This window comes from Carcharodon carcharias, chromosome 4 (assembly GCF_017639515.1).
Source record: "Carcharodon carcharias isolate sCarCar2 chromosome 4, sCarCar2.pri, whole genome shotgun sequence".
In the NCBI taxonomy this organism is placed as follows: domain Eukaryota; kingdom Metazoa; phylum Chordata; class Chondrichthyes; order Lamniformes; family Lamnidae; genus Carcharodon; species Carcharodon carcharias.
The window spans coordinates 193,297,939-193,311,836 of record NC_054470.1 but is presented as its reverse complement, the minus strand read 5'-3'; the positions used below and the strand labels follow the sequence as shown (position 1 = coordinate 193,311,836).

The following is a 13,898-nucleotide window of genomic DNA, read 5'->3' as shown; positions in this document are numbered from 1 at the left end:
GCTGCCACTATATATTTAGATTCTCCACTGCCACCCCAGCCCCACCACAGTTATTGACCAAATGAACGTGACAACAGGGAATCTAGTTTGATTCTAAGCAGAACTTTGAATACTACACCATGTCCATCAACAAAGCTACCCATATCCAGTTATTTGTACTGGGAGCCACAAACACTGCTGACTCCTATCTTGCCAATGTGCAGCCGCAGAAATTAAAGCTAATTCATAGGGGATGATCAATGGTTTCAAAAGGAAATTGGATTGAGTTGAATTTGAGTGAGCACAGGATTGGTGACTGGAAGCTTCAGGGCATTAGCAGCTAAGATGCTTCTCAGTTGGCCTAAAATTGGCGGCTGGAAGTCGCACAATTAGCACCTCCAGAACCGCAGAAAGCCTCAGCCGCACAATCGCCATCTCCAGACTCAACTTCTCCATCATTCCCTCCCCATTTCCCTCCCACACACCATGATACGCATCCCAAATCATGCCAAACACGTCAACGCTTCCCTCTTCAACCTTACTCTCGGTCATGCCCCCAAATCGCTGCTCAGTGCCTAATTTCCCTCACTCGCCTGGTGAAAAGCCATGTTTGTTGTTAAGCTCTACATGTACAAATACATGAATACTACACAAAACAGGCCATTCAGCTCCTCACACCCTACCTCATCTTAACTATCAGCATATGATTCTATTCCCTTCTCCCTTATGTTTATCCAGCTTCCATTTAAATGCAAATACACTATTTGCCTGGATTCCCCCACAAGTGGGGACATTTTCTCGCCATGTGCCCTATCAAACCCCTTTAGTTTAGCGTGTAAGGGGTAAATGACAAATTCTGGACTGGTGAACGGACCCTGCAGCGGGAATAGGGGGAGCTGCTGAGATCCACCAACTGCCCTTGCTGCTGACCCCCCTCTCCCGTGACCCCACCCCCACTCCGCGATCCCAGTCCCACCATCACTAACCTATGCCAGGGTCCCTCCTCGATCCGAGGCCTCAGGTGGGTGACACACAGGCAACAGCCACGGCCTCCCGGTAACACTGCTGAGTAGAGAAGAGCTGCCAGCGTCTGATTGGCCAGCAGTTGCCAGGGGGGTGGGGCTTCTGCCTCAGGGGTCCTTGGCCCCGGAGGAAGACAGGTCGCTGGCCAGTCAAGTCCCTGAGTGGCACAAGGTGCAGTGGGCTTTCCCGAAAAGAGGTGACACAGGGATCTTGCTGGCTCTTCAGCCAAGACTCCTGTCGCCTCCACAAGATCTCGCCCTCTGTGTTTGATGGCCAGAGGACAGCAGGTCTTCTGTGCTCAGTAGCCTCGCCAGGGGAGGCCCCTGGCTGCTGACAGCAAGGCACCCACCAGGGGCCTCAGATCGCCAAGGGACCCAGGCCAAAGGTGAGTGATGGAGGTCTCAGAGGAGGAGGGTTGGCATCAAGGGCAGGAGTCTCAATGGGCTCCCTGCTCCTGATGCCTGGCCCCCCGAATGGACACTGAATGCCTTTGAATGAGGGACTTCCCTGGGAGCCTGCAAAGAGCCCCACACGGCTTTCCTTGTCACACTCCCCTTATTGCAAGCCCCTCCCAGCTACCACTGCATTAACACCAGCAAGCCACTAAGTGGACATTAATTACCCACTTAAGGGCTTCAATTGGGGCACAGCAGGAAAGCCATCCGCAGGCCTTCCTGCCCCAGTCTTAATCGGGGTGGAGGAGGGAAGGTGGTGGGGTCCCCAGCACAAAATGCGCCACAGGGGAGGGCACAAGATTCCACACAGAGACTGACCAATACCTGGGTACGGCAGGGTGCAAAAGCTCTGAAATCATTCAAGGGGACGCTGAACTGAGTGGGGTGGGATCTCGGATCTCAGAGCAGGGAAGATTCACGAGGCCCAAATAGCCTTCTTCAGCTCAGCCGATCTCTGTGAAGTAGTTGCTGTCGTTGAGAAAACTCACCTTCAATCTCAACCAATGGCTCCTCCCTGAAATCCTGGAAAAAGCGGCAGAAGAACTGACTGCAGGCAGCAAGGACAGCTTTGTGGGCTTTGAAATGGTGACCTGCAGAATAAAAGGAGCAGAAATAAATCCTTTCATTTTACGGAAAAAAAAACTGTTCTCTGGACATGGAAGTTCCGGCTAGGCCAAAATTCATTCTGGGTCACCAACAAACAAGTGGCTCACTAGGCACTGCTGGTGGGAGATAGTGATGTCTTGCGGCTCAGGGGGAGTACTCTCTCCCTGGAGTCAGAAGGTTGTGGGTTAAAGTCCCACTCCAGAGGTTTCGGTGCAAAGTCCTGGCTGACGCTCCAGTGCTGAGGGATTGCTGCACTGTCAGAGATGCTGCCCTGTCTGCCCTCTCAGATGGATGTAAAAGATTCCTTGGCTCTATTTTTGAAGAAGACCGGGGGAGTTCTCCCTGGCGTGCTGGCCAATATTTATCCCTCAACCAACCTCACTGAAACAGATGGTCATCACATCCAGTCATCAAAAGAAGTGCAGCAGATGATCTCATCTGACCTCACCAAAGTTCTACGGCTGATTGGTGGTGATTGAACTGCTGCAGTCAAGAGTCAACCTGCAACATTGACTCCATTTCAAAAGTACTTAAGTGGCTGTAAAGAGCTTTGGGATACCTTGAGGTCATGAACAATACTGTATAAATGTAAAGATAAAAACAAAAAACTGCGGATGCTGTATAAATGTAAGCCTTTCTTACTAATACATTAAAATAGCAGCTCGCATGTGATTTTGTCCTACAGGACACACACAGCAGTACAATGAATATTCTTGGAATACTAGACCCCGCAGTGACTGTCAAAATAATGAGGAATCTAACAAGTAGTAGGTTGACAAAAATTTAAAGAAATACGTTTATTTTGCACCTCATTACTTCACCGAATGAACAGCCGCACTTAAGGAGACAAATGCAGCCACCTTTCAGCAGCAGCAACATCCTATGTATACCAAAGGAGTGAATGACAAGCATTAACTTGGCTCAGTTTGCAGTCTCCACAGACCTGAGCATGTAATCGGTGCCGACCTCCCAGAGCAGGACTGAGGGAGTAGGCGTTGCATCATCAGAGCAATGGTGATAGGTGATACATTACACTGGGTCCTGTCTGTCTCTTCCACTAGGTGTTAAAAGCTGCAATGGGAGGAAGGTAGGGATGGTATATTGAAAGAAGGGGCTCAAATTAGCAGACTGTATTTTCTGAGCTATTTGGCTTGTTTCTGGTGGTACTGGCTATATGTGAATTTTCAGTGAAGGCCAATGTCCTTGCTAAGCTCTGCAGGTGCATGGCCTTACAGCAGTCTGAAAGGTACTGCACAGACCTTGTTCTGTGATAAATAACACATATATGTGGTCGTGCTTAACATTTAAAAGGGACCACGCAATAAGAAAAACAGGCCATACATAACAACTAAATCTTAAAGGGGACAATGGTCAGGGCCCTGGACCTTATTCAAATTTTCTTGGGATATTGCTGGGAGCAAAGAAAGGTTGCTACCCTTTAACATCACCCTGGATAGACTGAACTTCAGTGTAAGGAGGCAGCACCTCCAACCATGCAGCACTCACTCAGTGCTGCCCCGGGGACCACGTGCTTGAACTCATGACCTCTGACCTCGCAGCAAGAGTGCCACCATCTCAGCCAAGCTGGTTGGTAAGGAAAGTATACAAGTTACTGCTGATGTGGTTTTCACAGAATCATGGAAATTTACAGCACAGGAGGCCATTTGACCCATCCTGTCTATGCCAGCTCAAAACAAAAAGAGCTGCACCCAAATCTGTACCACCGTAGGTATGAACCTGAAGTGCTGTAAGCTAGGTATTTTTTTTAATACAAAGGGTTTCTGTCTCCACCACCCTTTCAGGAAGTGAGTTCCAGACCCTTACCATCTTCTGGATGAAAAAATTAATCCTCCACTCCCCTCTGATCATTCCACCAATTACTTTATATCTGATTAGCAACCTCTCTGATAATGGAATAGGTCCTTCCTATCCCCTCTATTTTTCAACAGTTGAATAGTTTTGATGATTTTTTTTTTTAATGACGCAGCACTTGAGGGTAGCTTTACTTACTTTCTGGGGTGTAAGTGACAAAGCACCCCCCCGCCCCCTCCCTCACCCCGCCAAACCCACCGCCCCCCACCCACCCACTTTCCATCGCCAATTCAAAGAACATGGTTCTCCAACAGGCAAAAACAACACACCAAAAGCAAGTACTGAATACTGACCGTCCACAATGAGAGTGATGTCGGTGAACTGCTCCTGCTGCCGCTGCTCATTCAGTCTGTCCAGTACCACCTTGTAGTGACTTGGTACCTCATGAACATGGTCCACTAGCACCTCCTCCGCCGCCATTTCAGATCACTGGGAAACAAAGCATAGATCCAAGCCTATGTTTAAAATGCCATTCAATATTTTTTTCCTTTATTCCTCTATGGAATGTGGGCGTCACTGGCAAGGCCACCATCAGTTGCCCAGTCCTGCGTTGTCCTTGGACTGAGTGGCTTGCTAGGGCCATTTCAGAGGGCAGTTAAGAGTCAACCACATTGCTGTGGGTCTGGAGTCACATATAAGCCAGGCCAGACAAGGGTGGCAGATTTCCTTCCCTAAAGACCAGATGGGTTTTTATGAAAGTGATGATTGTTTCACGGTCACCATTACTGAAACCAACTTTATATTACAGATTTTATTAATTAAATTCCGCCAGCTGCCGTGGTGGGATTTGAACCCATGTCCCCAGAGCATTAGCCTGGGCCTCTGGATTACCAGCCCAGTGACATTACCACTATATCATCATCTTCTTTGCCTCCACCCATTACATTATTTTTATTCCAATTTATGTTCTTCCTGATGTAGAAAGCAGGCCGAACTACACCAATGGCTGAGGGGTTTAAAGCACAGAGTGTGGCACTGCACCATAACAGCCAAAAGGAGCTGATCTTGTAACCGAGTATGAAGGATGGGGGGGGGGGGGTGTGGCGGGAGGGCAGCCGGAGTGAGGGGGGCACGACAAGAGAGAGGAAGGCATGATGGGAGGGGGAGGCAGGAATGAGGTGGGGCGGTGGGAGCAAGGCGGGTGAAGGGGTGGAGGGGGACAGGGTACACGGCATGAGGGGTGCGGGTGTGGGAAAAGGTGGGGGGGCGGGGGGGGGATGGACAAAGAGAGGGAGGGTGGGGCGAGGGGGAAAAGGAGGAAAGGTAAGCTCGGACTTAATTCGTTCTTTTCAAATCCTTCCATGGCCTTGCCCTCCTTCTCCGTGATCTGCTCCAAACCCACCACCCTGTGTGTTATCTGTGTTCCTCTAATTCTGGCCACTTCAGCAACCAAAGTTTAATCATTGCACTATGAGTAGTCGCAACTTCAGCTGCTAAGACCAAGTTGTCGAAGTGCCTCCCTACCTGACTCTCCTCCTTTAAGACACTACTTAGAACACCCTGATTAAAGGTCATCGATCTGAAATATTAACCGTTTCTCTCCACAGGTGCTGCCTGGCCTGCTGAGTTTTTCCAGCACTTTTTGTTCTTACTCCTTAAAACATACCCCTCTCTCCCCCACCAATCCCCTCACCCACCCCCCCTCCCCTCCATCAAGCTTTTAGTCATATGACCGTTTGGTACAAGAACAAAGAACAAAGAAAAGCACAGCACAGGAACAGGCCCCTCGGCCCTCCAAGCCTGCGCCGATCATATTGCTCGTCAAACTAAAACATTTTGCACTTCCGGGGTCCGTATCCCTCTATTCCCATCCTATTCATGTATTTGTCAAGCTGCCTCTTAAACACCACTATCATACCTGCTTCCACCACCTCCTCTGGCAGCGAATTCCAGACACTCACTACCGTCTGGGTAAAAAACTTAACACCCACATCTCCTCTATAGTTTTCTCCTCTCACCTTAAATCTATGTCCCCATGTAATTGACTCTTCCATCCTGGGTAAAAGCTTCTGACTATCTACTCTGTCCATGCCACTCATAATTTTGTAAACTTCTATCAAGTCGCCCCTCAATCTCCATCGCTCTAGTGAGAACAATCCGAGTTTCTCCAACCTCTCCTCATAGCTAATAACTTCCAGACCAGGCAGCATCCTGGTAAACCTCCTCTGCACCCTCTCCAATGCCTCCATATCTTTCTGGTAATGTGGTGACCAGAATTGCACGCAATATTCCAAGTGTGGCTTAACCAAGGTTCTATACAGCTACAGCATGACTTCCCAGCTTTTATACTCAATACCCCTGCCAATGAAGACAATCATGCTATATGCTTTCCTGACTACCTTATCCACCTGCGTTGCCACTTTCAGTGACCTGAGGACCTGTACACCCAGATCCCTCTGCCCGTCAATGCACTTAAGGGTTCTGCCATTTACTGTATAATTCCTGCCTGTATTAGACCTTCCAAAATGCATTACCTCGCATTTGTCCAGATTAAACTCCATCTGCCATTTCTCCGCCCAAGTCTCCAACCGATCTATATCCCATTATATCCTTCGACAATCCTCTTCACTACCTGCAACTCCTCCAACCTTCGTGTCATCTGCAAACTTACTAATTAGCCCAGTTACATTTTCCTCCAAATCATTTATATATACTACAAACAGCAAAGGTCCCAGCACTGATCCCTGTGGAACTCTAGTTACAGCTCTCCATTCAGGAAAGCACCCTTCCACTGCTACCCTCTGTCTTCTATGACCAAGCCAATTCTGTATCCATCTTGCCAGCTCACCTCTGATCCCGTGCGACTTTACCTTCTGTACCAGTCTGCCATGAGGGACCTTGTCAAAGGCCTTACTGAAATCCATGTATATAACATCCACTGCCCTTCCATCATCGATCATCTTTGTCACTTCCTCGAAAAACTTGATCAAGTTAGTGAGACACGACCTCCCCTTCACAAAACCATGCTGCCTCTCACTAATACACCCATTTGCTTCCAAATGATAGTAAATCCTGTCACGAAGAACCTTCTCCAATAATTTCCCTACCACTGATGTAAGGCTCACTGGCCTGTAATTTCCTGGATTATCCCTGCTACCCTTCTTAAACAATGGAACAACATTGGCCATTCTCCAGTCCTCTGGGACCTCACCCATAGCAAGTGAGGATACAAAGATTTCTGTCAAGGCTCCAGCAATCTCCTCCCTTGCCTCCCTCAGTACTCTGGGATATATCCCATCTGTCCTTGGGGACTTATCCACCTTAATATTCTTCAAGACGCCTAACACCTCCTCTTTTTTGATCTCAACATGATCCAGGCCATCTACACACTCTTCCCTAGACAAATCGACTGCTAAGTCCTGCTCTTTGGTGAATACTGATGAGAAGTATTCATTTAGTATCTATCCCAGTTCTTCTGGCTCCACACACAGATTCCCACCTCTGTCCCTGAGTGGGCCTACCCTTTCCCTGGCTACCCTCTTGCTTTTTACATATGTATAAAAGGCCTTGGGATTTTCCTTAATCCTGGTTGCCAATGACTTTTCATGACCCCTTTTAGTCCTCCTGACTCCTTGTTTAAGTTTCTTCCTACTTTCTTTATATTCTCCACTGGCTTCATCTGTTCCCAGCCTTCTAGCCCTTACAAATGCTTCCCTTTTCTTTTTGACTAATCTCATAATATCCTTCGTTATCCAAGATTCCTGAAACTTGTCATGCTTATCCTTCATCCTAGCAGGAACATGCCAGTCCTGAATTCTTATCAACTGACGTTTGAAAGCCCCCCACGTCAATTGTTGATTTGCCCTCAAACATCCGCCTCCAGTCTAGATTCCTCAGTTCCTGCCTAATATCGTTATAATTAGCCTTCCCCCCGTTAAGCACCTTAACCCGAGGACTCCTGTTATCCTTATCCACCAGTGCCTTGAAACCTACTGAATTATGGTCACTTTTCCTGAAATGCTCCCCTACTGAAACTTTGACCACCTGGCCGGGTTCATTTTCTAATACCAGGTCCAGTATTGCCCCTTCCCTAGTTGGACTATCTACATATTGTCTCAGGAAGTCCTCCTGGATGCACCTTATAAATTCTGCACCATCCGAACCCCTAGCACTAAGTGATTCCCACTCAATATAGGGAAAGTTAAAATCACTCACCACAACAACCCTATTGCTTTTACATATTTCCAAAATCTGCCTACATAACTGTTCCTCAATCTCCTGGTTAATCGTTGTTTGGTTTTATAATGCTGCTGTGAAGTACCCTCACAATGTTAAAGGTACTAAATAAATTCAAGTTCTAATTGCCTTTACATGTGCATCCTCTGCTTCTCAACCCTTCTGCCAATCAGAACAATTTCCTTCCATCGAATCAGTCCAATCCCTTCATCATTCATCACACAAACGAGAAGCAACCTGTGCAACCCCGCAGAAACAACTATAAACTTTAACAATGATTCCGCAAAGCTTCAGGCTCCTTGCTCTAATATGCTCATATCACAATCTGGTTATCAGACCCCTCCATCCACCATTTGCAATAGAGCTGGAAACCTTCAAACATCTTCCAACCCACCATTTGCAGGCAGGGACTTCAGGTTCACAAAATTGATACACCGCAGGAAGTCATTTAGCCCGTTGTGTCTGCACCAGCTCTCTGAATCAGTAACTCACTGGATCAATAACTCACCTAGTGCCATTCCCCCACCTTTTCCCTGTAACCCTGCACATTCTTCCTTTTCAGAAAACACTCTAATTCCCTTTTGAATACTTAATTTGAACCTGCCTCCAGCACACTCTCAGGCAGTGCATAAGACATAGGAGCAGAAATTAGGCCATTCGGCCCATCGAGTCTGCTCCATCATTCAGTCATGGCTGATAAGTTTCTCAAAAACAAAAACAGAATTACCTGGAAGAACTCAGCAGGTCCGGCAGCATCGGCGGAGAAGAAAAGAGTTGACGTTTCGAGTCCTCATGACCCTTCAACAGAACTGAGTGAATATTAGGAGAGGGGTGAAATATAAGCTGGTTTAAGGTGGGGGCGGGGGGGGTGGAGAAGTTGGGGGGGGTGGTGTGGTTGTAGAGACAAGCAAGCAGTGACAGGAGCAGATAATCAAAAGATGTCACAGACAAAGGAACAAAGAGGTGTTGAATGTGATGATATTATCCAAACAAATGTGCTAATTAAGCATGGATAATCTATCATTTAATAGATTATCCATGCTTAATTAGCACATTCATTTAGATAATATCACCACCTTCAACACCTCTGTGTTCCTTTGTCTGTGACATCTTTTGATTATCTGCTCCTGTCACTGCTTGCTTGTCTCTACAACCACACCCCCCACCCCCGGCACTTCTCCCCCCTCCACCACTCCCCCCCCCACCCCCACCTTAAACCAGCTTATATTTCACCCCTTTCCTAATATTCACTCAGTTCTGTTGAAGGGTCATAAGGACTCGAAACGTCAACTCTTTTCTTCTCCGCCGATGCTGCCGGACCTGCTGAGTTTTTCCAGGTAATTCTGTTTTTGTTTTGGATTTCCAGCATCCACAGTTTTTTGTTTTTATCGATAAGTTTCTCAACCCCATTCTCCCCGTAACCTTTGATCCCCTTATCAATCAAGAACCTATTCCAGACCCTGCATGAAAAACCTTTTTCTCATATCACTTTTGCCAATTACTTTAAATCTGTTCTCTGGCTCTTGATCCTTTCACGAGTGGGAACATTTTCTCCCCATCTACTCTGCACAGGCCCCTCATAAGTTTGAATACCTCTAATAAATTTCCTCTCAATCTTCTCTTCTCCAAAGAAAACAGTCCTAACTTCTCCTATCTATCTACATAACTGAAGTTCCTCATCCCTGGAACCATTCTCGTGAATTTTTTCTGCACCCTCTCCAATGCCTTCACATCTTTCCAAAAATATGAAGATCCAAACCGAATGCAATACTCCAGCTGAGATTGGACTTGTGGCTTATACAAGTTCAACGTAACCTCCTTACTCTTGTACTCCAGGCAAATGGTAGAGGTGTCAGTGGGGAAGCATTTCGGGCATAGCAACCATATAACTCTAAGATTTAAGGTAGTTATGGAAAAGGACAAAGATGGACTGGAAATGAAGGTCCTGAATTGGGAAAAGGCTGATTTCAATATGATAAGACAAGATCAGGCCAAAGCCAGAGCTCTGCAGATGTGTCATACGGACTTGAAACGTTAACTCTGTTTTTCTCTCCGTAGATGCTGTTAGACCTGCTGAGTTTTTCTGTTTTTGTTTCTGGCCAAAGTGGACAGGGAGCAGCTACTTGTAGGAAAGTCTACATCAGACCAGCGGGAGTCATTTCAAAAAGGAAATAGTGAGAATTCAGGGACAACATGTTCCCGTAAAGGTGAGGGGTCGGACCAACAAGACTAGGGAATCCTGGATGTCAAGGGATATAGAGGATTGGATAAGAAAAAAAGAGGCTTATAGCAGACACAGGGGGCTGAAAACAGCAGAAGCTCTAGAATATAGGGGTCAGAGGGACCTTGGTGTACATGTCCATAGATGCCTGAAGGTACCAGAGCATGTAGATAAGGTGCTTAAGAAGGCATATGGAATACTTGCTTTTACTAGCCGAGGCATACAATATAAGAGCAGGGAGGTTATGCTGGAACTGTATAAAATGCTAGTTAGGCCACAGGAGTACTGTGTGCAGTTCTGGTTGCCACATTATAGGAAGGATGTGACTGCACTGGAGAGGGTGCAGAGGAGATTCACCAGGATGTTGCCTGGGCTGGAGTGTTTCAGAATCAGAGTGCAGAAGAGGTCCTTCGGCTCATCGAGTCTGCACCAACACATGAGAAACACCTGATCTACCTACCTAATCCCATTTACCAACACTTGCCAAGTGCTCATCCAGGTACTTTTTAAAGGATGTGAGGCAACCCGCCTCCACCACCCTCCCAGGCAGTGCATTCCAGACTGTCGCCATCCTCCGGGTAAAAAAGTTTTTCCTCACATCCCCCCTAAACTTCCTGCCCCTCACATTGAACTTGTGTCACCTCGTGACTGACCCTTCAACTAAGGGGAACAGCTGCTCCCTATCCACCCTGTCCATGCCCCTCATCATCGTGTACACCTCGAACAGGTCGCCCCTCAGTCTTCTCAGCTCCAATGAAAACAACCCAAGTCAATCCAATCTCTCTTCATAACTTAAATGTTTCATCCCAGGCAACATCCTGGTGAATCTCCTCTGCACCCCCTCCAGTGCAATCACATCCTTCCTATAATGTGGCAACCAGAACTGCACACAATACTCCAGCTGTGGCCTCACCAAGGTTCTATACAACTCCAACATGACCTCCCTACTTTTGTAATCTATGCCTCGATTGATAAAGGCAAGTGTCCCACATGCCTTTTTCACCACCCCACTAACATGCCCCTCTGCCTTCAGAAATCTATGGACACACACGCCTTTGTTCCTCAGAAATTCCTAGTGTCATGCCGCTCATTGAATACTTCCTTGTCAAATTACTCCTTCCCAAGTGTATCATCTCACACTTTTTAGGGTTAAATTCCATCTGCCACTTATCTGCCCATTTGACCATCCCATCTATATCTTCCTGTAGCCCAAGACACTCAACCTCACTGTTAACCACCTGGCCAATCTTTGTGTCATCCACAAACCTAATAATCCTACCCCCAACATATTCATCTATGTCGTTTATATAAATGACAAATAATAGGGGACCCAGCACAGATCCCTGTGGTACGCCACTGGACACTGGCTTCCAGTCACTTAAGCATCCTTCTGTCATCACCCTCTGTCCCCTACAACTAAGCCAATTTTGAATCCACCTTATCAAATTACCCTGTGTCCCATGTGCATGTGCCTTCTTTATAAGTCTCCCATGTGGGACCTTGTCAAAGGCTTTGCTGAAATTCATATAAACTACATCAACTACACTACCCTCACCTACACACCTGGTCACCTCCTCAAAGAATTCAATCAAATTTGTTAGGCATGGCTTCCCTCTGACAAAGCCATGCTGACTATCCCTGATCAAACCTTGGCTCCCCAAGTGGAGATAGATTCTCTCCTTCAGAATTTTCTCCAACAGTTTCCCTACCACTGACATGAGACTCACTGGCCTGTAATTCCCTGGCTTGTCTCTACAACCCTTCTTAAATAGCAGAACCACATTAGCTGTTCTCCAGTCCTCCAGCACCTCCCCTGTGGCCAGAGGGGAATTAAAAATATGGGTCAGAGCCCCTGCGATCTCCTCCCTTGCCTCCCTCAGCAGCCTGGGTCACAAATCATCCGCACCTGAAGATTTGTCCACTTTTAAGCCTGCCAACACCTCCAATACCTTGTCACTCCCTATATCAATTTGCTTAAGAACCTCGCAGTCTCTCTCCCCGAGTTCCATACCTTCATCCTCATTCTCTTAGGTAAAGACGGATGTGAAGTATTCGTTCAACACTCTACCGATGTCCTCTGGTTCCACCCATAGATTGCCCCCTTGTTCCCTAATGGGCCCTACTCTTTCCCTGGTTCTCCTCTTCCCATTGATATAGAATACTTATAGAATATCTTGGGATTTTCCCTCCTTTAAATGTTTCAGCTATGTTTTCCTTAGAGCAGAGAAGACTGAGAGGGAATCTAATAGAGGTAAACAAAATTGAGGGGCATAGATGGGGTAGATAGGAAGAAACATTTCCCTTTAGCGGAGGTGTCAATAACCAATGGGCCGAATGGCCTCTTTCTGTGCTGTATAACTCCATGACTCAATGCTCCTATTAATAAAGCCCAGGATACTGTACGGATCTCACATCAATCACCTCCGAACCCACCAATGGCAAGAGGAGATCACACATTAATCACCTCCCAACCCACCAATGGCAGGTGAGGAGTCTCATGTCAATCATCTGCTAACCCACCAATGGCAGGAGGAGATCTCACGGCAATCACCTCCCAACCCACCAATGACAGGAGGGGATCTCACGTCAATCACCTCCCAACCCACCAATGGCAGGAGGGGATCTCACGTCAGTCATCGCCCGACTTCCGGTCGGAGTTACTGACTCGCCCGCCTCGGTACCGGAAGGCCTACATGTAGGCCTTGACCTACAGGTAAAACCCAGAGATCGTCGAACGAGAGAAAAAAAAGGAGCACGTGATCCCGCACGGAGGCCGACCGGAATGTCTGACATACAGCGGGGAACAGGGGTAAAGAGAGGCGGCGCCCTCTGGGAATTACTCCACCTCGGAACCGTGTCTTTTAAAGCAGCCGGCGGCATTTCCCGCCCTGACGGGGGCGACGGCGACTGTTGACAGCCGTTACGTCATCAAATCGCGCATTTCGAAACAAATCCCGCTCTTTTATTCTCCTCACCCGCCTGTCTTGACCTTCCCCCGCCGGGATTTGCCCTGTAAGCCGAGCTGAGCCGAGCCGAGCCGAGCCGCGCGCTCCGCCGCTCCCGGTGCCTCCCGCCGCTCCCGGCTCCGCAACGCTGGGGAGGCCTCGCATTCCCGGCAGCCCCCGCGGCCTGACCTTTCACCCTGGCAACCCGGGAGGACGCGGCTGGTTGGTTACCGGGGTAACGGGGCCTACCTTTCCACAGCACCGCCACGTTCAGAGGGTGTTTTTTTTAAATCAAATGACATTGACCCTCTCAAGGGCAGTTAGGGATGGGCAATATCCCCCCCCCCCCCCCCCCCGCGGTGAAAGAATATAAAAGAAAGTCTTGAGAGGGTAGATGCTGAAGGAATGCTCCTTTCTCCCCTCCCCCCCCGACACCTAGGGGACAGGTAGTTGTGAGGAGGATACAAAGACTCTGCAAAGAGTGAAAGATCTAAGTTGAGTGAGCGGACAAAGATTTGGCAGACGGAGCATAGGAGTCACAGAATTGTTTCGCAGCACAGAAGGAGGCCGTTCAGCCCGTCGCGCGTCGCGCCGGCTCACCCGGTGCCCTCCTCCCCGCCG

The 13,898-nt window shown here is 47.9% G+C and overlaps 1 protein-coding gene across 4 annotated transcripts in view; it reads right to left on the bottom strand.

Annotated features, from left to right (window-relative positions):
- znf131 (zinc finger protein 131) overlaps positions 1-13,435 on the bottom strand; it is a 30,711-nt gene extending 17,276 nt beyond the window's left edge. For 2 of the 4 annotated variants that reach the window (XM_041186924.1, XM_041186927.1), the window contains exons 1-3: positions 13,308-13,435; positions 4,229-4,364; positions 1,946-2,047 (exon numbers count right to left, since the gene is read on the bottom strand). In XM_041186924.1, coding sequence (XP_041042858.1) covers positions 1,946-2,047; positions 4,229-4,355 — 229 coding nt within the window. In that variant the 5' untranslated portion in view covers positions 4,356-4,364; positions 13,308-13,435. Of the gene's footprint in view, positions 1-1,945; positions 2,048-4,228; positions 4,365-12,895; positions 12,916-13,307 lie in introns of those variants that run through there. The other 2 variants (XM_041186925.1, XM_041186926.1) reach the window with 2 other exon arrangements.
- Positions 13,436-13,898: the final 463 nt, after the last annotated feature.